Below are 22,982 nucleotides of genomic sequence, written 5' to 3'. Positions count from 1 at the left end.
GGATGAAGGCAGCATGTGTAAGCTTGGATCAAGAGTCACAGCGGTCGGTGGCTGAAAAGGAAGACGTCATGACTTAGGCCGGAAGGAGAATCAGAGGTGCCCTTATGATACATATGCAAGTTGGCGTAGACATCAATATCGACTATAAGGAGGTATAAAGAAGGCAATGTGTGTGGGTGTAGACATTGTGAGGACATCTGCGGTGGCATGCCGCTTAGAGGCCAGACTGACCATGAGGGTATTGGATATCGATCCAATAGGGTTAATCCCTCCATCATATTCATCTTCCTCCGCCTCCCATCATCTTCATCATCTGACTCATATCTGAAATCAAAGACTATCAGCTTGGGATGATTCGCCTTGGCAAAGTCTGAGAGCTCACCGGGCATACCCCCACCCCCACCTCCCATCATCTTCATAGCCTCTGCAATGTGATGCATTAGTCATCTGGAGCGTGCAATCGCCATTTTGCTTTGGCGCCCGCTCACCCTGCATCTGGGCCATGTCAGGCATTCCCCCTCCTCCGCCACCTCCACCACCCATCATAGACCGCATCATCGATCCAAAGTCCATTCCACCGGGTCCAGCACCACCACCACCACCGCCGCCGCCGCCACCTCCCATACCTCCCATCATGTCAGAGAGCATCTTTTGAGCGCCTTGCGGTCCAGCAGCTCTCAACTTGCGCATCATCTCGGGTGGCATGGCTTTCTGAGAGGCTGTCAGTGGTCTCGACCAGACGTTTTTACGCACCCTCATCGCTTCAATTTGAGCAGGTGATGGTTGACCATTGGGTCCCAACGGCTTGCCTCCCGCCGCTGCTTGCATCTTTTGCAGGGCCGTCATCCTGGGGGAAAAAAGGATTATCAGCGCGATCTGATTACAGTGTGCACCTACCATCCATTCTGGCCTCCAGCCTGTTTTGCCATGCCAGACATCATCCGAGCCTGAGCTAGAAGCTCCTCCACTTCCCGGACACTCGTGCCGCTCCCACGAGCCACTCGTCGAGCCCGTTTGTTCAGCCCAATCGGCTGACCAGATTTGTCAAATGCAAACTGTATGAAGCGATTAACATGGGTCGCACACCAACCACCTATGTGCTCGCTCACAAAGATCATGCCATCTGATTCTAGCTCGTCTTGACGCATTGCGTCGGTGATGAAAATCATTCTCTTCAGTTTTGCCGTTGTGTCCTCCTCATTGCCATCCATCATTCCTGCTGGCATTCCAGGTATCATGGAAGCAATCTTCGATATAGATCCCCTGGACTGTCAGCTACCCGTGTCCAAAATTACGCTCACATGCTCATGATGTTTGTCAATTGCTCTCTCCAATCTTTAATGGAGAACTTCCCTTGCTCCAACTTCTTCGCCATCTCCTTCTGCCTGTCAGGGTTCGCACGAGCCATGTCTTGCCTTCGCAGGCTTCAGCGCTTGAACACAAAGGCAACTTACATGTGCTCCACCAGTCCTTGCATATCTCCCATACCTAGCAGTCTCGACACAAATGGCTGCGGCGCGAATCGTTCAAGGTCGTGCAAGTGTTCTCCAGTACCGAGAAAGATGATTGGCGTTTTGGTCGCGGCAACACTGACGCCAAGTAAGCGATGATGAAGGACATAGTTACCATCCACTTACGCTGAGATCGCCCCTCCACCTTTCGCATGTCCATCCAGCTTTGTCACGATTATCGCTCCGAAATCTGCACTCTCTTTGAATGCTCTGCTCTGACTCTCTGCGGCTTGACCGATCGAAGCATCGAGTACCATCAATGTCATGTCCTTGTCTTATCAGCACGCGCGCCCGTTTTTGACAGAGATGAGTGCTCTCACTGGTTTTACAGCAGCGCTAATTGCTACCATTTCCTCAAACAGCTCGCTTTCCTGCTTATGACGCCCGGATGTGTCAACGATAATGACGTCGAAGCGTTCTTCGAATTGTCAGAGTATTTCACTTCCGACGCCTTACCTTTGCGGAACTTTTCGACACCGAGGGAGGCGATGGCAACTGGATCTGTCTCAGTGTAACTTCCGTAGAACGGTATCTTGGCTTTCGTAGCATTCCTAGAGTTGATATCAGCTGAGTGACGATTGGGTCTTCCTTCACGAGCACTCACTGTTTGAGCTGGTCAAAGGCACCGGCACGGAATGTATCCGCGCAAACTAGGCATGTCCTCAATCCTCGACGTTGATAGTGGACCGCGAGCTGAGTGTCATAAGCATAATCAAGCGGGAAAATCGACCCGAGCCCTACCTTGGTACATGTCGTCGTCTTTCCAGCTCCCTGAATACCGACTGCCATGAGGACATTGACTTTCCCCTTGACGGGTTTATACGGCTCTGTCCCAGGATCCACTAGCGCCACCAATTCATCAAACACTGCCTAAGCCCGTTCAGTCTCTGCTGAGTTGAGCCCACAGACGAACCTTTTGCACCACATTCTTCTTATTAACTTCCTTTCCGCCCGCTTTATCTGCGTCCTCCAAGCTCTTATTGACCTGTACAAGGATCAGCAAGCGGGCAGGGTCAGACTAGAATAAGTAGGAATGAACCCACCTTGGCCTTGACTTTAGTCCGTAAAGATGACACTAGCTTGACGTTGACATCTGATTCCAATAATGCAGCGCATAGCTCTTTTAACAGTGCATCGATGACCTGGAGCGATCAAGTCAGACGACTACAGTCCATCTTGTCGTCAATAGCCTTTAGGACATACCTTTTCGTCGACTACGGGCGCTCGAGATAACTGGTTGAGGGCTCCATGAAGACGGGCTCCGAGATCGGCCAAGACCATCCTGATCTACCCGATAGGTGAAACAATCCTGCTCTTCTCACAGAGTATCAGTCGAGCTCGCTATCACAAATCTAGGTCGTACACAAAACACCAATGGGTATCTCAGATGTTGGACAGCCGAACCTTCGTTGGGGTCATGGCGCCTATCAAAATCTGAAAAATAGGCGCAAAATGGCATATCGCGATTTGCATTCAGCTGAACATAACATACCTCGAGAGCATACATCCCCTGACATAGCCTGAGGAACAATCATCGTCATGGCGTACGACAGAGTGAATTCACCCTCGCATCAGATCATGTCAGTCGTTCCAGGGTGCCCGTATCTCACTTTGCTGATCGAGTTAATAGTCAAGCAGACGATGACGACCTGGAGGCTCTTTCCTTCTCTCATCCTTCAGCCGCTCAAGCATCTTCGTCCTCGGCTGGGGTAGCGGCTGCAGGACCTTCGACAGCACCTGGGTCTGGATCTCAGCTAAACGGAGGACTCTCCGGAAAGATTGGATCTGGGCCAACACCAGGCTCGACATCTCGGACAGGCTGGGGAGGAGTTACTATCGAGACGAGGTATACTGGTGAATCTACGCTGGATGAGCCGGTCTCCGCTACGATTGTACGTGCCGCCGGGTACAGCACCTCCAAATGTCTGATCCTTCATTCCAGATGAGAGACCTCAGGTCTATCTACGCGAAGCTCCTGCAGGTGGTCTACCCTCCGAAAGGTGGAGGAAGTAATGAGCTGCTCAGGTGAGTATTCGTCTTTCCTCATTCATCAGCTCGAGACCCGGGCTGATGCGCGCGTAGAGACTGGGACCTTTGGGGACCTCTGGTCATCTGTCTGTCTCTCGCCATCATTCTTTCCGTCGACGTGAGTACCGCAAATGCTGTGCGCAAATCTCGCTCATGTCCAACAGGCACCGACAACCCAGGCTATGCCAGTCTTTTCCCTCGTCATCTCATTGATCACCATAGGATCCGTAGTCTTGACCATCAACTGCAAGCTCTTGGGTGGGAAAGTGTAAGCTGGCAATCTTCCCGCAACACAGGCAAAGCTCATCCATCGTCAGCTCCTTCTTTCAGAGTCTGGTTAGTCACACATCACACTAGCCCAAAAGAAAGAAAAATCTTACTTATCCTCACCACAGTGTGTCCTGGGCTACGCCCTCGCCCCTATACTCTTGGCCTCCGTTATCTCTCTACTTGTACACAACCTCTTCGTCCGCATACCCATATCCTTGGCTTGCTGGGCTTGGTCCGTCTGGGGTAAGCGAGAGCGTTGTCACTCGTTCTGACCAGCAACTCCAAGCGTCAATGAACTTTTTCAACGGAACACAATTACCAGAGACGCGAATTTGGCTCGCAGTCTACCCTTTGTGTCTCTTCTTCTTCGTTCTCGCATGGATGATTATGATACAGTAGAATGGTGCAGTGAAGAGCAAACGGGACATCTCTCGATACAATGCATGGTACAGTATATGGCTAGCAATACAACATTCCCGCTCTCTCATGTCGTCTTGTCATACTGCTAATCCTCGTCCACGGTCTTCAGATGCTCGATTCGGACCCTGCATCACTCTCCATCGATCCTCTTCGACTCGTCGGAAGTTGAATCTCTGCCATACAATCGCCACATTGGTAGTCGTAGATGTGATTCTTCATATTCAGTATTGAGTACGTTTCGCGATGCTGTAGTGATGCCGTCAACTTCATGAAGAGGCGGACAGATAGATGTTTGAGAGAACCCACCTTGGTCACGCAGCCTGGACATGCGAAGGAAGCGCAATGAGCATGACATTCTGTACTCGTGGCGGGTAGGGAGGTCAACCCGCTCAGAGGCTGACGAGGTCGAGTCGTCATTAACATGCTCCCGCGGCAGAGCTACGGGATTCAGCTAAGTCACAGAGGGGCAAGAACTCACCTTGCAAGCTTTCGTACTGCAGCTAGGCATATTAACGAGTCCTTTTGACTTAAGAAGAAACGATTTAGAGAAATATGACGCTCAAGAGATTGAGAGTGAGGCAGATTGGAAGGAGGGAAACTTGGGCAGAGCGGCTCACTCTTATACCCTGCCTCGACTCGCTGTCCTTTTAGACCGACCGCCTCAAGGTGTGAAAGCGTCCGTTGATTTGCTCGGACAGGGTTATAGATCCTGATACCTGAGACGAGTTTCACACCTACAGGTGAGACACGTCCGAACAGAGGATCATGGAATAGGTGAAACATTGTGGACGGTGATGTAGCAGTGTCTATCCATTTTTCTGGACGATACCGGAATGATTGGATCTCGTTCCCAACCAGTACGACAGGGAGCAAGGACGGGAAAGGGAGATTGGAAGGAGAAAAGCGGGGCGCAATGGGAAAGGGTGAGACGCATGAAAGGTAGGCTATCTGGCCTATAGCACAGGGCACATGGAGAGACGTGACTGCGACTCTGGAGTACATGCGGGTACGACCCCAGCCTGCCTCTCCATCTGGCGTCGAGATATGCATGGCAGCATTGCGGGGTACCCTTCGCTCAACTGAATCGTGCAGAAGGAATTCAGACCTCTTGCGAGCGTTTCTTCTGCTTCTGCTTCTGCTTTTTCCTCTTGCGTCTCTCCAGCTGAGCCGAAGTCTTTTCCCTTGGCGCCACTTCCTTCTCTTCTTCCTCCTTCGAATCTTCTGCTTCATACTCATGCTCGGACTCAGACTCATCTTCTGCTTCCTCTAATGCCCTTTTCTTCTGGTTCTGAACGCTTTCACTCCCGCGCACGAAACACGCCACAAAGAATCCGTTTGTATGATCTTCTTCCGGAATACACCTGATGACTCCGTCGGCCAAGTCTGAGCTGATCAGTGACTCTCCGTCTACGATGACGTGACTCACCGGCATCCCCATTGAAGTGTTCTTCGCGACCTCTCCTGGGCCAGGACGGCAGAACACTACTCCTCTGAGCCAATATCCATGAGTTCTTCCTGGCTAATGGGGACGAAAGTGCGCGCTGGACAACTTGTTCATCTTCTTCAGGGTGTATCGAACATGTAGAGTAAACTATCCGCTTGACAGATGGGACTGACGTGATCAGCCTGACAGGGAATCGCTCGACGTACACTTGAAAGCGTGGAGAATCATTTGCAGTTGGAAACTGGCGAGTTTTTCCAACCTCTCGTTTTTGGCATCGTCCGCCTCATCAGTTTCTGGAGAACCATCAGTATAGCGGAAAGATATCTATATGGAACTGACCTTGATCGACGAGATAATCGAGCCTGTTGACAATACCGGATCCTGAACAGCTTGGGTCTAGGAGGCTTGTCTCGTCAGAGATGATGGAGTGCTTTTCCCTTACATGCGCGTGACGTTCGAATACTTCTCTGAACAGGGATCACTCTGCAGGAAGTCCGCATTCTTCGCATCGACGTTCAAGCACTGAGCTTTCTCCAACATAACTTGCAGTGTCTTGAAACGCTGTGTAGACTTTTCGAACGCGTGTAGCTAAATCGCTGTCAGACATGAGGTGAGGCTGATGTCTCACTTGTTGCTTGCCTCTCATCAACGCTGACATATGACTGGTCTTGTTGCCTGGCGCAGCGCTATGGACTGTCAGTCCTCACCGTCGTAGTCTGACGAAATTTTGACTCACGTCGCGTCTATACAGTCACCTTCTGCCTCATCCCATTCGCCCATCAAGACCCTCGCGGGGAAGCAACTTGACTTGTCCTGGACGATGACTGCTCCAGATTCGAACCACTTGTCGCCCTGCCACCACGAGGTCGTCGCGGGGAATACCAGCAAACATTCAGGTAGGTGAGGGTCGAGAAAGAACGAACCATCGGGTACAGGGTATACTGGTGCATTCAGCAACTTGAACGGTGAGGGTTTCGTCTGTAGATAGCTCAGAAGCGCCGCCAAGGACCAATCGTCTTCGCGGTGCAAGTCGACATTCGGGTTCCATCGAATATACCTCGCTGATCCTTCAGTCTTTGCTGTCCTCGCCAGACCTTCTTTCGATGATTTTCCTTCACGAATTTGGAGTTTGACTAGCTCGGCCTTGAGTCTCGCTTGATGCCGTTGTATAGCCTGCCGGGGAGGCCATTTGTCAGAGGCTTCAATTCTTCCTCGAGGGGAGATGAGGAGATCGTGAAGGAGGACCAGGATGAGACTCTGTGACGAGGGTGTGCGGGGAGATGTCTTCTTGGGGAATGTAATTTTTTCAAGAGTTCGAAGTTGAGTGACTGCGATGATTTGTTCGAGAGCCGAACGGTCTGACTGAGTGAGCTTGGTGATCAAATTGGGTGGATTCACATTTCAATGTCTCAATAACCACTGACGATGACATAAGTAAGGATCTCTCATCTCATGCTCACAAGCAAGAATCCTCTTTGACTCTTGAGCAGATGAAGTCTCGATCCCAGCTGCTCCGAGAGAGCCCTTTACAGACCCTTTATACTTGTCCAGGTGGTCCAGAGCCAGAGCGGCAGACTTGTAGAAATTCATACTGGATCTCGGGAGGTGCAGATTGTGTACGGTAATCTACGACGAAGGCTAGCTATCCGGCCTGGCTTGTCTATACTGATTCACAGACAATGGACCTGTCGAGGTTCATGTGTCAGCGACTCTTCCAGCTACGCTTGACTGGATTTGGTGTGAACAATGGAGGATCAGGTATGATAGAAGTGTTGTCACCACACCACTGATGGGTCTGACAATGTAGATAAGATAAAAGGGCATCATGGAAGAAGAAATGAATCCAATAGTGCGCAGACGCTCAGCCGTGGAAGTGCACTCACCATCGACATGCTCAGAGTAAGAACACAAAGAGTCGAGCTCCTGCATGTAGTGCATATATTATTAAGTGCTCGCTGGCCATCCCAGTTGTATAGTTCAACTTTTTTTGGAATGAGCTCGGTCACGTGATGTCCACGCTGCGCGTTCGTTCGCCGCCAGTCGGTGTTGCAACTCGCTGGGATCTCGCAGAAGTCTAAGTTCAATGTTCATTGTGTCGAGTCTTTCTCAATCATTGTCATTGGATAGACTCAGATAAACCTAGTCAGGTCCCTCACCTCCGCCGACACGCATAACCTCGGTCTGCGAAACTCGACGATAGCATCTGGATCACCCGACAGGCTTCGCTTCCCTCCTTTCTTCATTTTCGCAATCGACATTTCTTTTGAACCGATGACCGTGTTATAAGGTTGCACACTTCTCATTGTCGAGCTCGTGGACGTCTCTAGATACCCCAAATACGATCTGTCCATCCAGAAGCCATGATTGCTCCCCGTAAGCTGCTGGGTGGCCTTCTCGGCGTTTGGGTCACCGCTATATGCGGGCTGGCTGCCGATCCTCAAGTCAAAGTCACGCGCATACCGAACATGCCTGACAGCCTATTCTACTTTGACGATACAACAGTCAGTTCCTCATATGACTTAGTACTGACGCTGTCTGTCAGGTCATATTATACCACGACCCTGTCACACTTCAAGTCGGGCGGTCCGACGACGAGGGCAAGACCTGGAGCATTGTGGATGGGCCCGACGTAGCTGCTCGTCTCATACCGCATCCTCATGACAACGAGATGGCCTTTATCATCGGAATAGAAAAGACTCACTGGGTCACGCATAACAAGGGAGCCTCCTGGCTTGCCTTCGAAACTCCAGTCGAAGCCACTCTCACTGGCGATATCCTCTCGTTCCACTCTAAGCAGAAAGACTGGATCCTGTTTCAAGGCTTCACATGTGACGAATCTGGATCCCATCGATATGGCACCACTCGAAGTTGTTGGGACGAGACATACTACACCAAAGACGCCTTTAGAGGCGAGACCAAGTTATTACGGAAGCAGACATCTAGCTGTCTCTTTGCGCGATCCGACAAGGCTCTCACCGAGGCTCCCGATTCGCTCATCTTCTGTGTGGCTTTCGACCCCAATCAGAAGCCTGGAAGTGGAGGCTGGCATAATATCATGGACAGCCGGCTGTACTCGTCTGAAAACTGGTTCGAAACTTCCAAATATGTGGATCTGGGTATCGGTAAAAAGGCTCGAGGTGTTGTCGGAGTAGGAGTCGTCAGTAAATTTCTGGTTGTTGCGCTCAAGGTCTCTGGAGATGGTGCGCGAAGAGCCAGTGGAGGAGATCCGATGCAGCTCTTCGTTTCGACTGACGGCATCAACTTTCGACAGACCAAATTCCCTCATTCCGCCATGCCCGATCTTCGAGAGAATGCCTACACCATTGTTGAATCGACGACTCACTCTGTGGCAGTCGACATTCTCACTTCTCCAACCGCCAACATTGGAACATTGTTTGTCTCCTCCGCCGAGGGCACATACTTCGTTGAGGCTTTACCCGATACCAATCGCAACGAATATGGCATTGTCGATTTTGAGCAATTGGTCGGACTGGAGGGAGTCGGACTCGCGAATGTCGTATCGAACCGAGAGGCGGTAGTTGGCTGGGGCGCCGCCAAGAGGATTCGAAGCGTCATCACTTACGATGATGGATCCAATTGGCGACCTCTAACCGCGCCTGACAAACGATTGAATGGTGATGATTGGAGCTGCGACCGTAGCGATGCAGCCAAATGCTCCCTTCACGTTCACTCCGTATCGGATCCCCATAACCTCGGTCGAGTCTTTTCTTCGACTGCTCCTGGTTTCGTTATGGCCGTCGGATCTGTTGGAGAGTATCTTCAGCCATATGACGAGTGCGACACTTTCCTTTCTACTGACGCGGGTTTGACTTGGCACGAAATCCAGGAAGGAGCGCATACGTACGAGTTCGGAGATCAAGGCTCTATTTTGGTCATCGCGGACGACGAAGAAGCTACGGATCACGTCCACTACTCGTATGACGGTGGCTCAACATGGACCAAACTAGACCTTGGGGTCACTGTCAGAGCTTCAGTCCTCACCACCATCCCAGATTCGACATCTCAGAAATTCCTCCTCATCGGGACGACACCTCGATCTCAGTCCACTGCAGACGGTCGGTACGCTCTCGTCTTTCTTGATTTTGCACCGTTACAGAAACGCAAATGTGGCGACGCAGACTTTGAAGCTTGGTATGCTCGTAGCGAACAAGGGAAAGAATGCCTCATGGGTCACAAACAATGGTACAAGCGACGAAGGCCAGACTCGACTTGCTACGTCGGGGACAAATTCACCGATCCGGTTGGGCACGAAGAGTCTTGTCCCTGCTCGGATGAGGATTACGAATGCGACTTTAATTTCGTCAAGCAGGATGGGGAATGCGTGGCTGTCGGTCCCGAGACTGTCCCTGCAGGCACTTGCAACAAGATCGACGACCATTACCTCGGATCCTCTGGCTATCGTAAAATACCTGGCAATACATGCGACGACTCAAAGGGGATAGCCAAGGACAAGAAGATTCAAAAGCCCTGCTCGTCTGCTAGACCGGCGAACGGCCAAGTCTCTCATGTCACTCACGACTTTGAGTCTAAGATTCTTCAACATGTCTATTTCGCGAAATCAGAAACCATCCTAGTGTTCCTGGCCGATGGGACCGTTTGGCAGTCCAGCACCGAAGGATTCTCCTGGAAACAGCTGTATCCCGGAGAAACGTTTCTGGGAATCTGGATGCACGATTTCAGCCCTGAGAGGGCTTATCTCGTCACCAATAAGCAGAAGATATACTACACCGTAGACACGGGTCGTGCGTGGTACCATACATCCATACCCATTGGAGCAAACAATCTCGGCATTCCGCTTTTCGATTTCCATCCGACCAAGGCGGATTGGTTGATCTTCACTGGGTCCGTCGGTTGCAACTCGGTTCTGGACCCCAATTGTCACGCCGAAGCCTACTACTCAACCAATCATGGTCGCAAGTGGAATCTAATTGATTCATATGTGAAAACGTGTGCTTGGGCTCGAGACAAACGCCTCAAGATTGATGAACGTGAGATCATCTGCGAGAGTTACAAGAACAAGAAAGGATCTCAGACCTCTGGTGACTACAATCCTCTCGAATTGATTGCTGGGTCAAGCTACTACACAAAACCTCAGAAGATTTTCGATGCAGTCGTTGGTTTCACCGCTTTTTCCGAGTACCTGCTGGTGGCAAAGCTGAACGAAGCCGCCGCGACACTGTCTCTAGAGGTCTCTCTCGACGGCTACCGCTTTTCGGAGGCGCAGTTTCCCCCAAGCATGCGGATCGACAACAGAGCGTACACCATCTTGGAGAGCAGTACCGACTCGGTCTTCTTACACGTCACCATGAGTTCGGCCAACGGTCGGGAATGGGGCAACATCTTCAAGTCTAATTCAAATGGAACATACTACAGCTTGTCCATCGAGCACGTGAATAGAGATTCCGGTGGATTCGTCGATTTCGAGAAAATGATTGGTCTAGACGGTATTGCGATGATCAATGTTGTCTCTAACCCTCGGGACGCAGAAGTCTCTGGACGAAAGAAACTGCAGACGCGAATAACCCACAATGACGGCGGGACATGGAAACCCCTCAATCCACCAGCAAGAGACTCTCTCGGCCAGGAATACGACTGCCGGACTACTGCATGCTCATTGCAAATCCATGGTTACACCGAACGTAGGGATCCTCAGGCCACATATAGCAGTCCATCCGCTGTTGGGCTGATGCTCGGTATCGGCAATGTTGGCGAGGAGCTGGCAGAGTACACTGATTCGGACGTCTTCCTCACTCGAGACGGAGGGTTCACCTGGGAAGAAGTGCACAAGGATGCTCATATGTGGGAGTTTGGAGATTCGGGATCTATCATCGTTCTGGCAAACGACGAAGAGCCCACAGACCACGTCATCTACACTACAGACGAAGGCAAAACATGGAATGAGTACACTTTTGGAGATACACTCCGCATTGAAACCATTCAAACGACCCCAGATGATACAAGTCGTCGGTTCATTCTCATTGGGAAACGAAGTGGAGAATCGGGCAAAAGTGTGGTGGTACATCTCGACTTCACGCAGATCACCCAGCAGAAATGTGAGTCCCCCATTTGTCAACAAGCACAGTCACTGACGCTTCACAGGCAAGCTGAGCGTCGAAGATCCTAATCATGACGATTTCGAGCAGTGGAGTCCCAGCGAAGGCCGCGATGAAGTTTGCTTGTTTGGTCGACAAACCATCTATCACAGGCGTATCAGAGACCGCAACTGTTACATCGGAGAGCATGTCGAGCAGCCAAAGACTGTCGTGAAGAACTGTACGTGCTCAGCATCAGATTTTGAATGGTGAGTTATTTCCCGCTACGAGTTGTTGCGCCAGCTGACCGGCTTCAGCGAGTTCAATTACATTCGAGACTCGGATGGCAAGTGCGTTCTGGTCGAAGGAGCTACAGCGCTCTCAATTTCTACAATGCACGAGCAATGCGACGGATACAACTCGTACTGGTATGAGCGCACCGCTTACCGCAAAATACCCTATTCATCTTGTGATGGCGGTGATCGTCCGGATCGAGGCACACGACACGATTGTCCTGGACTGATTGGAGGTGCTGGTATGGGAGCAATCTTCTGGGGATCAATCCTAATCCTGCCTTTTGCATTCGCTGGTCTGGGAGGTTATTGGTGGTATGTGAAGGCGGGAAGGCCAGGGTGAGCAGACTCGTTCTGTCAGACTGTGGCATCTCATTGACATCTGCAGGTCTATTCGTTTGGGCGATCATCGAGTCTTTGGCGGGGAAGATCAGAGCAGTCTCTTGTCCACGGTCGCATCGATACCATACTTCTTGATGGGTGTCACTCAGGCAGGTTGGGCCTGGGTCGAGAGACGGATACCGTTCCTGGATGGCCTGTTCTCTAGGCGTCTGCCCTACAGGCAGGTCCCAATTGACGATGATGGTGAGTGGGCTGTGGCCCGCAGCAGATTGTGTCCACATCTGACTGTATCCTTTAGCCGAGGTTCTAGGAGGGTACGATGATGAATGAGCGCAACGACTCGGACATGACGCGACAGCATAGATGACAACAACTAAAATTGCATACGATCTGATGACCAAATTGTGGCATTTTCAGCTGGTCGAACTGTACCCTGCTTCTATCCAGCTCGTATGCCTCTGAACCAGCTCTTTGATGATCAGCTCTTCGATTTCAAGCTCTGATTCGGGATTTCCGTCGGTTCTCTTTCCTTCGTAGTCTTCCAGCCTCAGCCATGTCTCTCGAAAAGAGTCGACTCCATCTCCACTCATCAAAGGCGGCGTTTCAACCTCGCGTATGCGCTCATCTGCTCGTGCCTTTCGAGGTGTGGATGACGGGTGCGCAGGTTCGACGAAGACCACTCTTTGCTTCCGATGATGAAGCTCATTCCCAATCACCAATTGATGCCCGTATCGTGAGAGCGCAGCTCTTGACTTTGGAATAAGTAGAGTGCTATCCGTTTCAAGCTAAAAAGAGAGTGAGCATAAGTCATCGTGTTCGTTTGACAGCGGTGACCGACCGACCTTGAAGCTGACGATGTATCCTTCTGGATTCCACTCCTGTACTAGCGGCTTCAAGACTTTCGGGACCTGGTCCATTTCTAACGAGAGCGTCCCATGGACAGATTGAATTTTATGTTCAGCCTGATGTGAAGATCGATGAGCGATTGAACACACGATGGTCCTGTACTTACGATCCTGTCTTCCGGAAGGAAAAAGTCTGAAACCGCTGCAGCGAGATAAAACATTCCTCTCCGTTGCAATGGGGCCAACACGGACGTTACAGATTTCAAGAGCCACAAATACTCGTTGACCGTTTGGAAGTCTACGCTGAGGAGTTTGCCCTCGGATTGAGCCTTTTGATGAGCCTGAAGGATAGGAAGAAGCGATTTGGCGTGCTCAGGTGATACAATGATAGACGTTGATGATGCTGACGACGATGGCGATGGAGACACTGCTGTATCTGACGATGATTGGACTACCGACAAGAGGTCCAAGAATGGGTTCAAGGAATGCGAATAGTGCCTTGAGAATGGGCGAAGGGAGTGTAGTCGATGCAGGAAGATGACCGCATAGCCGGCCGAGAGAAAGTGCTCTGCAGAAGTCGCTCCTCTAGTGCCTGCGAGCATGCGTCAGCGAATGTATTCACATGCTGACAAGTCGCACCTGCAGAGAAATTGTCCAAGAAGCGGACGCTAAGGGAAAGTCAGCAACGGGGAAGATACAATAGGGGGCTACTGCACTGACGTGTTCGCTTCAAGCGGCACGGTTGTACCACCACTCTGAATGGAAGCCATTAGCGCGCGGATCTTGCGAATGATGCAATATCTACGCACCGTGACCAAGACGACCCGTTGATTAGGCACAGCTCGCCATTTGTCTACAAACTCGGTCATCTTTTGTGTCCGCTCTGCAAGACCTGACGGAGGTCGTTGCGTCTGAAAATATGATTCGGTACTGAATGTCCGAGACTCCATGGTATTGAGAATGTCCAGCTTCGACCCTCCCGAGGACAACAGGTGATGATACTTCGTGCAAGGTGCGGCTTCGACTCGAGCAGCATCTTCAGCTTTGTCCGAGCATCGGGATTCGACCACGTGGTTTTGAAGATGCCCCGCTAATGGTTTGGCTCCACATTTGACCTTGTTGCGTGGACTCGTAACACACAGGCGACCTGTAAGGTTGGACCCGATCTGCAAATCCAGTCTTAGACTATTCGCGATGTGCTAGACGCGGTCGTCAATAAGTGTCTCTCAAGAAGCAACTGTGCAGACAAATTCTTCCACATCGATCTTTTTGAGCCACACTCGTGGGCTCAGTTCCACCACCATCATGGGCGTCCTAGTGCTCTTGATCCAATGCGTGGCCATGTTTGCGGCCAGTCTCCTAGTGGGAAGTCTCCCCTTGATGTTCAAATCCGCAGCTTCCGGTGTGTCATCCCCTATGCAAGCAACTGTCACACCTGCTAAAGCCCTTTAGGTAAACGTTTAAAAGCCATCTCAGTCTTCGGGATGGGTATCCTAGTCGGCGCAGCCTTGACTATCATCATACCGGAGTGAGTCGTCACGTGCGGGTCAATCGTATTGCTGACTCCTTTCTAGAGGCGTGTCGACTCTTTATGAAGCTCTGCCCGCGTCTGCGGAGGAAGGGGCAAATATGGCTATTGGCTTCAGTCTTCTGGCTGGATTCGCTCTCATGTTGTGGTGGGACTGATTGGATTCGGGGTATCCTTGATCGTCTGACCTTCTTTCACCCGCAGCATGGAGTCACTGACCCCTCATCCTCCTCACGACCCCTCCGAAGTAACTCCTACTCCAGACGATGAGACGTCGCCTCTCCAATCGCCGGCGAGGCGCAATTCAGATGATCGGTCGCGACCGCTACCTCCCCATCTCGATTCGAGTACTCCCATGATACCGAAACGCCTGCACATGGATGATTCTTCACACAAAGTCGACACCTTGTTCCACTCGCCTAATGGTCATAGGGGACTTAACGCGACCCTGGGTATGGTGATCCATGGTATCGCTGATGGTATCGCCCTCGGAGCGAGCAGTCTGTCCGCCCGCAAAAGTCTAGGCCTCATCGTGTTCCTCGCTGTGCTCGTACACAAAGGCAAGCGAGAGAGGTTATGTTAGTCGTTGTCCCACTGACAGCATTCACAGGACCGACGGCGCTTGGTTTGACCACTACTCTTCTCTCCCTCTCTTTACATCCCTCGCTCATCAGAAGATGTTTGATCATTTTCTCTTGTGCTGCACCCATCGGGTCACTCATTACATATGGTCTCGTGTCCCTCTTCGGTCATCAAAGCTCTCACGGCAAGTCCAGCTCCGTAGATAGGCTAGGGTGGTGGACAGGTATCTCGTTGTTGTTCTCTGGCGGATCTTTCCTCTACGTCGCTACAGTCATACAACCTCTGTCAGAACCTCACGATCATGGGCATGATCATGGTCATGGGCATGGAGAGTCTCAAAGGGACAATGGGGATCCCACAATCGGCAAATACACTCGGACGGCATTGCTCATATCGGGTATGTTGCTGCCTGTCATTCTGAGCACCGTGGTGGGAGGTGGAGATCATTGAGCGGACAGTGTTGCCCATGCTCATATGAGATACATGCACCACACGTATCCTCTTGTCCACTAATCTTTCCATTGCGCACCTTCCTCCAAGCGCACACTTCTCATCTTTCCCTGGAAGCCTTTGCCAATGATGTTGAGCGGAGCCGGAAAGGCCATCGGATTCCAACGCAGGCCGGTTCCAGAAAGGCCAAGAAGTGTTTGGAACTCTATGCGCTCGTCATCGTTTATCACAGCAATAGTCTTTCGACCTTCGGCAATGATTGAGACCTTTGTCCAGTCATCCAGAGGCAGAGTGTAATTAATGGGGAAGTATTGCCCATCAGCTTGAAACGTCAACTTCGAGTCCGCCAACAGGGCCAGTTCTTCGTGTTGAAACAATGCACCTCCATACGCCAGCGGCTTGACGGAAAAAGTCAAGGTATAATCACGCCCTTTGCGTCGCATTGGCGTTGAGAGGTAGCATCTGCCATCAAAGTGAACTTGACGGTGATCCAGTTTGCATCCATGATTTGTCGCATCGTAGCCGTTGCCCGACCCATCGCTGACTCCTCCGGCGTAGTCGTAATGGAAAATCGTTCGCGACTTCGAGAGTATAGTCATGTCAAGATTCTGGGCCGGTATGGACTCGTGTAAACGATCAAATACCGAGTCATACTGCAGCTCCGTTATTGATCCGCCCCATTGCTTGTCCGCCAGAGCCGGGAGGTGATTCCTCCAGGCATAGTATGCATCAGATACGACCGATCCGTTGGGTCCAAGATCGTTCCAGGTGGCGGCGATTTGGCCATTCACGAGGGGATGCCATCTTTCTGGATTGTTTGAGGAGTTGCTCATGTCGAACGTTGTAGGGATGTAGCCACTTCCATCGGGTGAACCATGAAAGATCCGCGTCTTGTTCAGCTCCGGCGGGAAGTAGGGGCTATAGCCAGGAATGATATAGTGAGCGACATCAGAATTGAGCACAGAGTATCCTTTCTCGACGTAGTCATGTAGGGGGTCATCTTCGAAGAATGCCCAATGCTGAAGCGAGATGTTGGTAGCGATGTTGTTGGAGTAGGCATCTTTTGGCGGGAATGTTCCCCATATTCTGGTTCGCTTTCCAGACACTTCGTAGATGTGCGCGTTAAGCACGTTGACGCAATCGTTATAGTCTTTCACGAAGTCTGCGCTGTACTCATCGGCACCAATATGTACAGTCTTGCTGTGCATCCAAGGCAAGAATACCGACCAAATAGTTTTGAGAGCCGGCAAAGTCTCTGGATGACTAATGTTGAGCATCGTGTAGTCGTCTATGAGAGCCAATTGAGGTTTCCACTTCAAGATCGGCAAGGCATGTCCGGGGGCCTCGATTTCCGGAATGATGGTGACTCCTCTAGCGGCGCATTGTCGTTGGAGACTGTCAAACTCTTCCCTAGAGTACGATTCGTTCGCCGGACTAGCCAATCCCGCCACGCGAGAGTCCTCTGTTCTCAGTCTGAAACCCGAATAAAGCGAGTTGACGAAATCCTTGTCATCAGGGTTCACCACCCCAACATTATCCGATAGATGGAGATGGAAGGTATTCTGCTTGAAATAGCTGAGGTAGGAGCACAGTTCGCCCAAGAAAGAAGTGGGATAGAACTTCCGTCCCACATCCAACATGACGCCTCGAATTCCCCATCCCGGACTGTCAACGGCGTGGCCGGTCGGAATCCCATCGGGGTGAAGAACTGCTAACTGAAGCAATGTTCGAGTTCCCCACCAGACTCCGAGAGGGCTAGCCCCAGCGATGATGACGCCTGTTTCAGTGATGGAGACACTATATCCTTCTGAAGTCCATCGACCGGCAGCATCGAGGTAGCGGGTCTTGTCCTCATCAATAGTGAGGAAAACGGTGCTTAAACTGGGATGAGCGGCTTCATCAACTCGCCAGGATCTGCCCAGGACCTGCTTGATGTCCGTCTTGAAAGTCTCTGCGAAATCGTACAGCGTCGGAGGTATCAAGGTCTCTCCATGGGAATCCACCGTGTCCGAATACCTGGCATTCACATGGACCTCGTGTATGTTGTCCAGAGATAACCGGGTGCCGGAAGACTGGAAATCAATTGTGGGTACAGTGATTATTTCCAGATCCGCCTTCCCCGGCGAGAATGGGTGCTGAACCACCGCACCTTTCGCGATCGCAGCTGTCAAGCATGTCGAGATCAGCGCGTAGACCCGCATTTGTAGAGTCTGAACTCGGGGTAACACCGTGCTGGCTGAGAGGTCTAAGAATTCAGAGTGGGGATACCGGGTGGGGTCAAAACAAAGTCGGGCCAGATGACCACGTGGTTGACGTCACACCGGGCAATTGACTCCCTTTCGGTTGCGCTATCAGATGGATACTTGAGTCATCCCTCATCCTGATCCATACATCGTCAACAGAGAGCAACCTGAACTCAGACTGGTGATACAGGGCCCTAGCTGTGTCAGCAGTGTTTTGATTAGCTGGAATGTCCACCAACGCCTCTCAGGCATTTTGGATATGTCATGAGGTAAGCAGTTTGAATTGAAAGGCCGGTTTGACTGAGAACATGCAGTGCGGTGCACAGATGCGACCGCTCACGGTGAGGGCAATCCTCTGGTAAACCTGGGAAAGATGCTCATCGAAGTGCTCAGGTAGACGGCGTATCTCATTGTGCGTCATGTAATGGCGAGTTCATCGAAATCGTGAGTGTCTCCGCAGCTTTGCCGCGGCAATCCCATACTGATGATCGGCTGCTGACCGACGACTGCTAAGCTCGACTCGAACATCAATCCCGATCCATATTTTGAGCTCCCACCCCCTCCACCAATACGTCCCACTGGGCAAGAGCCTCCATCTCAACACAATCCAGGCCTGGCCGAAGGCAACTTCATGTCCTCCCTATTTGGCAATATATTCGGAGCTGCCGTGAGGGATCCAGGTGGTAGTGGTCAACAGCCGGGTAGTCAACGACCAGGAAGCCCTAGCTCTGCTCTTGGTACCAGTCCGGGTCGATCATCCGGGAGTAGTGGCGGGAGGGGCCGGACTCTTAATTTCAACTTGCCGGGCGGCGGACGTGGCCAAGTCATGTTCGGCTCGTTTGGTGGGAATGGTATTGGCATAGGTGCGATTGGATCGGGAGACGATGGTGGACTAGGCATGCCTGGATCTGGGGGAGATCTCGCATCGTGAGCGCCCAGTTCCAGCGCGGCCTTACTCTTCATCAGATTTTTCCCTGGGTTCGGACCTCCGCCTCATCTACAGCGGGGTGGAAACCGTCACTTTCAGCCTCTTGGCCAGAACGATGCAATGTCACCAGACGAGTTGGTAAGCTGACTCTCTCCCTTGAAGGCAAATACTCACGGTTCAGATTCGATCCATGCTCGCGGCTCTGACAATTGACGGAGACATGCCGCAGATTCACGGTATCCCTGGCCGCGCGAATCTTGGCGACTACGTCTTGTCTCAGCGTATGTCAGACTGGCAGCGGGATTCGCATGCTGATATTGCGCCTGTAGAGGGCTTTGATCAGGTACTGGAGCAGTTGATGAGAGCAGCTGGACCTCAAGGACCACTCCCAGCGTCGGACATAGTAATCAACGGTCTGCCAAAATTCAAGTTGACGGAAGAGAGTCTGGGTAAGTCTCTGCGTATCTCATATCAGCTGGCTTCTCACCAAAGCAGAGACAAGCCAGTTCAAGGACTGTCCAGTATGCAAAGAAGAGTTTACAGTCGGGGAAGAAGTCAAACGGATACCCTGCAAGTGAGCACAGTCATGATGTCGACCGGACACATGCTTACGCTCGAGATCTTCAGACACATTTTTCATCCGGATTGTGTAGACCCTTGGCTCAAAGTCAATGGTTCCTGTCCAGTCTGGTGCGTAGCTTGATCCCAAGCGTAGTCATGCTGATCTCTGACAGCCGTTTCTCCCTTGTACCCGACGAGAGCAATGGCCCACCGCGGACTACAGGCACGGATACCGACTCCCCGGACACTGAGACTCGTGATCCGCAACAAGGATCATACGTCAGCAACGTTCTCAGACGGCTATGGGGTCAGACTGGCACGAACAGCGATCCAAGTTCTCCCACTACCGAAGACCCCCCGGATGCGGCAGGTGAGGCTACCGCAGTTACGACTTCTGGTCGCGTGCCATCAGAATCCCCGCCTCCAGCTTCCGCAGCCCCCCAAGCGGCCTCCGGGGAACCGGTGGTACGACTCAGCACTGATATTCCGGCAGAGTATACCGAAAGGCATCGGAGGAGGGAAAGAGAAGCTCGCGAGTCGCTGCCGTAAGTACCACCATTACGAAGGATTCTCCGTACTCATACCAGACTTAGTGACGAAGATTTAGACTGAAGGCTGCAAGTATAAGTTCAGAGTCAGTCCTGCCGTTGTAACCATGCTATGAGCCATCTGTGATAACATGTGTATGACATCATATACAATTTGGCCCTTGTGAATCTGCCGTGGCGAAGTATCAATCCTGTCTCTCCAACACGGCGCTGTCGAACCCTTGGGTCCAGAATTCAGCTGTCGCCAAGCTCAGTAAGATTGACTCGGGCTTGGGGAATTGTCAGTACTGTACTGACTAGTGGCGACCATGTCGAGTCTGTACTCACAGTCTCGAGCTGCGTATCTCTCCCTCGTCGACTCCGCTTTGGCGGTGTCGCACCTGATATCGGAATCATCATGCTCTTAGCCCGACTGACCTCTCCAGGCTTGGGTCGAGAGACTTTGAGCCTCAAAGGCTCGGTTGGTCCACTATTGTTATCAACTCTACGCAGTGGAGGGGGCCGCGTGGCGGGCAGAGATGGCGCCAGAGGTTGAGAGAGCCATGGAGTGTGCGGTAGATCTATAGCTCCAAGCAGAGGAGCTGATTCTGATCGTCTGTGGCCAGGAGGATATATGATAATCTCTTGGGATGAGTCCTCTTGCTTGAGGAGGGTAGGGATGCTGTTGGTCGATGCTGATTTGTTGAGGCCTTTTGGTCTTCTCGGCGCGGGGTCCAGAAGATCAGCCGCGAGGTCTGTCAAGTCAGGTGTCTGTTGAGCCTCTCTGCTGTCGGCAGAGGTGGAAGGGCTTGTCTGTTCAGCCGGAGCCCTGCTGGGAGGCAGTGGGAAGCCAAGATTACCAAGTTGGAACGAGAGGACAGTCGACACTGATGCTGGACGCGATTCACTCATGGTAGGGCTACGCAAGTGCTCGAATAAGGGCTCGAAATGAATTCTGCGCGAGGTCGATAGGGATTTGCTGAGCTCGCATTCCGATTTGCCGGTCTGCAACCAGGTAGGCGAGGGGATGTGGTCGAGATCTGCTTTCGTCTCACTAACTGGTTCACTCTCAGGGCGCTCCCATCCTGAGACTGGAACTCCTCCCCGACCTAGCGTATATCGAAGAGTTCCGATGATGTGCTCCTCCCCCTGGATCTCAATCTGTCGGATCTGGTCGTTGCAGATGAAGATCTGCCTTGACATTCGATCGGATCTCTGAATGAGTTTTCTCAGTCCGCTCACTGCCTTGAGAAGGTTCCTGGGATCTTCTTCGCCGGCTAGCCTTTCGATATCCGCCACGGCGCGATCACGATGTTGAATCACCCCTTGATATCGACTCTTCAACCTCTCCAGCTCCTCCCTAAGCCGAGCATCCTCAGAAGCAGCATTGGATAAGATGGAAGGTGGGAGGAGTCGGATGTTTTCCGCACTGAGATTCTGCAGGGTATACTTCACTAGTTGAACAAAGTTTTCATCCCCGAAGCTGGATTGCAGTGTACAAGCTGGCACAGTCGACCAAGGCAGCGGCACACTGTGAAAGGGACTGGATCCAGTCGACGTGACACACTCGGCTGGAGCGTTGGTAGGAGTTGAAGCGGTGGATTCCTCAGGAATGAACCACAAGACTTTGGCCACTTTTGATTTCGACGGGGTCGGAGACTCTGGAGGTGGTGTGAGATTGGACGTTCGTAATTTGAGCTCAGCTGGACGCCTTCTCACACTCGGAGGCGTTTTCATGGGAGATTGCTGGTGTCTTGCGGGAGAAGAGGAGGGAGAAGAGCGCGATGGGTTCAAAGGCGACGGCTCCGCTCGGCGATTCAGTCTGTCCAGAGCGACCTTGGTCGGAGAGGGATGAGGCGAAGAGCGGATAGGGTGTCGAGGAGGGGTTTTCATACTATTTTCAGGGCTGACAAGTCCTTGAGCCGTGGCTTGGGCTTTTGCAGGGCCGGTCTCTGGGGTTGGAGGCAGCGGTCGAGTAGCTGACACATAGTCTGTCACTTTGGCTGGTGAGCTGTCCCATTCTGGCGTCTTTGATCTCTGGGGCGTGTGGCTCCCTCTTGGCTCATACAGCGAAGCGGTGGGTGAGTTGCCCTCAGAGGTGGTCTGGACGCTTCGAGCAGCCCGAAAGATACTTGGGAGTAGTGGCATTGAGCTGAGCGGATCGAAGATCAGGATGAGGAAGAGGGTCAGTTGCGGAGTAAGCTCAGCTACGAGTCCAAGACAATTGACACCATCTTCATCTACCAAGATCGCTGCGCTATGGAGCAAATCACCTTGACGACCGCTGAGGATTCCTTTGGTGGTCGAGAGCGGATCGAAGAGGTCGTCAAGGTGACCAAGGAAGTCAAGTCAATTTTGGCTCATCTTAGCGCGATGCATTGTCCCTCGTTGGTCGCACGAGAATCATCATCTATGCCCATTCAAAGGTCAGATTGAGTGAGTCCAGAGACCGTGGCAAAACGATCCCTCCGCCCCTCGCCCTTCCCCTCAGTCCAAAAGTCATTATGGTCAGCATAGTGTCCAAAGGTAACTCCCCCCAAAAGCAGTACCTTTTCTGCATCTTTCGCCCCTCGACGCGCCTGATTTTGTTCTCGTACAGGCCATGTGATACAGTGGTATTGTTATTTACCCAGTGACCAGCCCCGATCTGCGAACGCCCCAACCTACCCTGTAGCAGTGTATATAGATTGATACATTTGACCTTGTACTCTGTGATGGGTCAAGCCAAGCGTCTGCTCGGAAATGAAAGGTGTCTGACCGGACAAGGAGCGAATACACCCTTACCCAGCCGAGAACAAAGCATCGACCTCTTGGCTTGCCCTTGGTATCACCCGCCATCCTGACAAGGTGTCGATCTGTACAGTCGAGCCACCTTTTGTAGTCCCATCTGAATGTCTAGACCCTACGCACCTTCTCTCTACAGACTACATCGCAGCAGGAAGACACAAAAGGTATAT

The 22,982-nt window shown here is 51.8% G+C and overlaps 10 protein-coding genes across 10 annotated transcripts; 4 read left to right on the top strand and 6 right to left on the bottom strand.

Moving 5' to 3' along the window:
- Nucleotides 1–280: 280 nt before the first annotated feature.
- Nucleotides 281–2,792, bottom strand: BD324DRAFT_577730 (SRP54-type protein; the record flags this gene model as incomplete). Its single annotated transcript, XM_022013276.1, has 16 exons — nt 281–324; nt 383–424; nt 489–711; nt 754–847; nt 898–1,055; nt 1,110–1,263; nt 1,302–1,415; nt 1,455–1,589; nt 1,638–1,780; nt 1,832–1,929; nt 1,968–2,062; nt 2,116–2,204; nt 2,253–2,381; nt 2,425–2,496; nt 2,555–2,653; nt 2,715–2,792. 16 exons carry the CDS (start codon nt 2,790–2,792, stop codon nt 281–283), a joined length of 1,767 nt encoding a protein of 588 aa, XP_021872420.1.
- Nucleotides 2,793–3,050: 258 nt separating this feature from the next.
- BD324DRAFT_649863 (Yip1 domain-domain-containing protein) lies at nt 3,051–4,208 on the top strand (the record flags this gene model as incomplete). Its single annotated transcript, XM_022018054.1, has 8 exons — nt 3,051–3,091; nt 3,142–3,403; nt 3,454–3,536; nt 3,594–3,657; nt 3,704–3,807; nt 3,857–3,875; nt 3,935–4,052; nt 4,096–4,208. The coding sequence occupies 8 exons, from the start codon at nt 3,051–3,053 to the stop codon at nt 4,206–4,208; spliced, it is 804 nt and encodes a 267-aa protein (XP_021872419.1).
- Nucleotides 4,209–4,334: 126 nt separating this feature from the next.
- Nucleotides 4,335–4,737, bottom strand: BD324DRAFT_607957 (hypothetical protein; the record flags this gene model as incomplete). Its single annotated transcript, XM_022014090.1, has 3 exons — nt 4,335–4,475; nt 4,536–4,667; nt 4,708–4,737. The coding sequence occupies 3 exons, from the start codon at nt 4,735–4,737 to the stop codon at nt 4,335–4,337; spliced, it is 303 nt and encodes a 100-aa protein (XP_021872418.1).
- Nucleotides 4,738–5,260: 523 nt separating this feature from the next.
- On the bottom strand, nt 5,261–7,620 carry BD324DRAFT_621090 (S-adenosyl-L-methionine-dependent methyltransferase). Its single transcript, XM_022015357.1, has 10 exons — nt 7,557–7,620; nt 7,134–7,358; nt 7,072–7,092; nt 6,410–7,031; nt 6,302–6,359; nt 6,116–6,261; nt 6,013–6,077; nt 5,880–5,966; nt 5,656–5,841; nt 5,261–5,612 (listed from the first exon to the last, which is right to left on the bottom strand). Exons 2-10 carry the CDS (start codon nt 7,261–7,263, stop codon nt 5,329–5,331), a joined length of 1,599 nt encoding a protein of 532 aa, XP_021872417.1. The 5' UTR covers nt 7,264–7,358; nt 7,557–7,620; the 3' UTR covers nt 5,261–5,328.
- Nucleotides 7,621–7,738: 118 nt separating this feature from the next.
- On the top strand, nt 7,739–12,759 carry BD324DRAFT_680224 (putative signal sequence binding protein). The gene is made up of 6 exons (XM_022019072.1): nt 7,739–8,174; nt 8,216–11,747; nt 11,794–11,995; nt 12,044–12,358; nt 12,408–12,604; nt 12,660–12,759. The coding sequence occupies exons 1-6, from the start codon at nt 8,034–8,036 to the stop codon at nt 12,689–12,691; spliced, it is 4,419 nt and encodes a 1,472-aa protein (XP_021872416.1). The 5' UTR covers nt 7,739–8,033; the 3' UTR covers nt 12,692–12,759.
- A 1-nt stretch (nt 12,760) lies between these two features.
- BD324DRAFT_621085 (putative phosphopantothenate-cysteine ligase) lies at nt 12,761–14,326 on the bottom strand. Its single transcript, XM_022015356.1, has 7 exons — nt 14,016–14,326; nt 13,927–13,961; nt 13,846–13,874; nt 13,631–13,798; nt 13,374–13,582; nt 13,204–13,323; nt 12,761–13,146 (listed from the first exon to the last, which is right to left on the bottom strand). Exons 1-7 carry the CDS (start codon nt 14,154–14,156, stop codon nt 12,775–12,777), a joined length of 1,074 nt encoding a protein of 357 aa, XP_021872415.1. The 5' UTR covers nt 14,157–14,326; the 3' UTR covers nt 12,761–12,774.
- Nucleotides 14,327–15,811, top strand: BD324DRAFT_621080 (Zinc/iron permease). Its single transcript, XM_022015355.1, has 5 exons — nt 14,327–14,608; nt 14,659–14,734; nt 14,781–14,882; nt 14,939–15,294; nt 15,345–15,811. The coding sequence occupies exons 1-5, from the start codon at nt 14,512–14,514 to the stop codon at nt 15,764–15,766; spliced, it is 1,053 nt and encodes a 350-aa protein (XP_021872414.1). The 5' UTR covers nt 14,327–14,511; the 3' UTR covers nt 15,767–15,811.
- Nucleotides 15,812–18,006, bottom strand: BD324DRAFT_621079 (glycoside hydrolase). The gene has a single exon (XM_022015354.1). The coding sequence runs from the start codon at nt 17,965–17,967 to the stop codon at nt 15,826–15,828; it is 2,142 nt and encodes a 713-aa protein (XP_021872413.1). The 5' UTR covers nt 17,968–18,006; the 3' UTR covers nt 15,812–15,825.
- BD324DRAFT_680220 (hypothetical protein) lies at nt 18,007–20,191 on the top strand. Its single transcript, XM_022019071.1, has 11 exons — nt 18,007–18,278; nt 18,324–18,350; nt 18,403–18,453; nt 18,524–18,936; nt 18,976–19,075; nt 19,119–19,218; nt 19,267–19,386; nt 19,433–19,511; nt 19,565–19,627; nt 19,672–20,043; nt 20,092–20,191. The coding sequence occupies exons 1-11, from the start codon at nt 18,237–18,239 to the stop codon at nt 20,108–20,110; spliced, it is 1,386 nt and encodes a 461-aa protein (XP_021872412.1). The 5' UTR covers nt 18,007–18,236; the 3' UTR covers nt 20,111–20,191.
- Nucleotides 20,192–20,231: 40 nt separating this feature from the next.
- BD324DRAFT_649856 (hypothetical protein) lies at nt 20,232–22,173 on the bottom strand (the record flags this gene model as incomplete). The annotated part of the gene is made up of 2 exons (XM_022018053.1): nt 20,232–20,315; nt 20,374–22,173. The coding sequence occupies 2 exons, from the start codon at nt 22,171–22,173 to the stop codon at nt 20,232–20,234; spliced, it is 1,884 nt and encodes a 627-aa protein (XP_021872411.1).
- Between the last annotated feature and the right edge of the window lie 809 nt (nt 22,174–22,982).

This window comes from Kockovaella imperatae (assembly GCF_002102565.1).
Source record: "Kockovaella imperatae strain NRRL Y-17943 chromosome Unknown BD324scaffold_4, whole genome shotgun sequence".
Classification (NCBI taxonomy): Eukaryota; Fungi; Basidiomycota; class Tremellomycetes; order Tremellales; family Cuniculitremaceae; genus Kockovaella; species Kockovaella imperatae.
The sequence above is the reverse complement of the archived record's forward strand: the minus strand, read 5'-3'. Positions and strand labels throughout refer to the sequence as shown.

Coding starts and splice junctions, on each gene's coding strand:
- BD324DRAFT_621090 (XM_022015357.1), bottom strand. CDS start 7,263: ATGAATTTCTACAAGTCTGCCGCTCTGGCTCTGGACCACCTGGACAAG. Junction 7,032..7,071: donor GGTTATTGAGACATTGAAAT/GTGAATCCACCC, acceptor TCACTCAGTCAG/ACCGTTCGGCTCTCGAACAA. Junction 6,078..6,115: donor TATTCGAACGTCACGCGCAT/GTAAGGGAAAAG, acceptor TGACGAGACAAG/CCTCCTAGACCCAAGCTGTT.
- BD324DRAFT_621079 (XM_022015354.1), bottom strand. CDS start 17,967: ATGCGGGTCTACGCGCTGATCTCGACATGCTTGACAGCTGCGATCGCG.
- BD324DRAFT_680224 (XM_022019072.1), top strand. CDS start 8,034: ATGATTGCTCCCCGTAAGCTGCTGGGTGGCCTTCTCGGCGTTTGGGTC. Junction 11,748..11,793: donor GCAGATCACCCAGCAGAAAT/GTGAGTCCCCCA, acceptor GACGCTTCACAG/GCAAGCTGAGCGTCGAAGAT. Junction 11,996..12,043: donor TCAGCATCAGATTTTGAATG/GTGAGTTATTTC, acceptor GACCGGCTTCAG/CGAGTTCAATTACATTCGAG.
- BD324DRAFT_621080 (XM_022015355.1), top strand. CDS start 14,512: ATGGGCGTCCTAGTGCTCTTGATCCAATGCGTGGCCATGTTTGCGGCC. Junction 14,883..14,938: donor GGATTCGCTCTCATGTTGTG/GTGGGACTGATT, acceptor TTTCACCCGCAG/CATGGAGTCACTGACCCCTC. Junction 15,295..15,344: donor CGCTGTGCTCGTACACAAAG/GCAAGCGAGAGA, acceptor CAGCATTCACAG/GACCGACGGCGCTTGGTTTG.
- BD324DRAFT_621085 (XM_022015356.1), bottom strand. CDS start 14,156: ATGGAGTCTCGGACATTCAGTACCGAATCATATTTTCAGACGCAACGA. Junction 13,799..13,845: donor CTTGGACAATTTCTCTGCAG/GTGCGACTTGTC, acceptor GCATGCTCGCAG/GCACTAGAGGAGCGACTTCT. Junction 13,324..13,373: donor TCCTTCCGGAAGACAGGATC/GTAAGTACAGGA, acceptor TCTTCACATCAG/GCTGAACATAAAATTCAATC.
- BD324DRAFT_680220 (XM_022019071.1), top strand. CDS start 18,237: ATGTCCACCAACGCCTCTCAGGCATTTTGGATATGTCATGAG. Junction 18,279..18,323: donor CATTTTGGATATGTCATGAG/GTAAGCAGTTTG, acceptor GAGAACATGCAG/TGCGGTGCACAGATGCGACC. Junction 19,512..19,564: donor GTCAAACGGATACCCTGCAA/GTGAGCACAGTC, acceptor CGAGATCTTCAG/ACACATTTTTCATCCGGATT.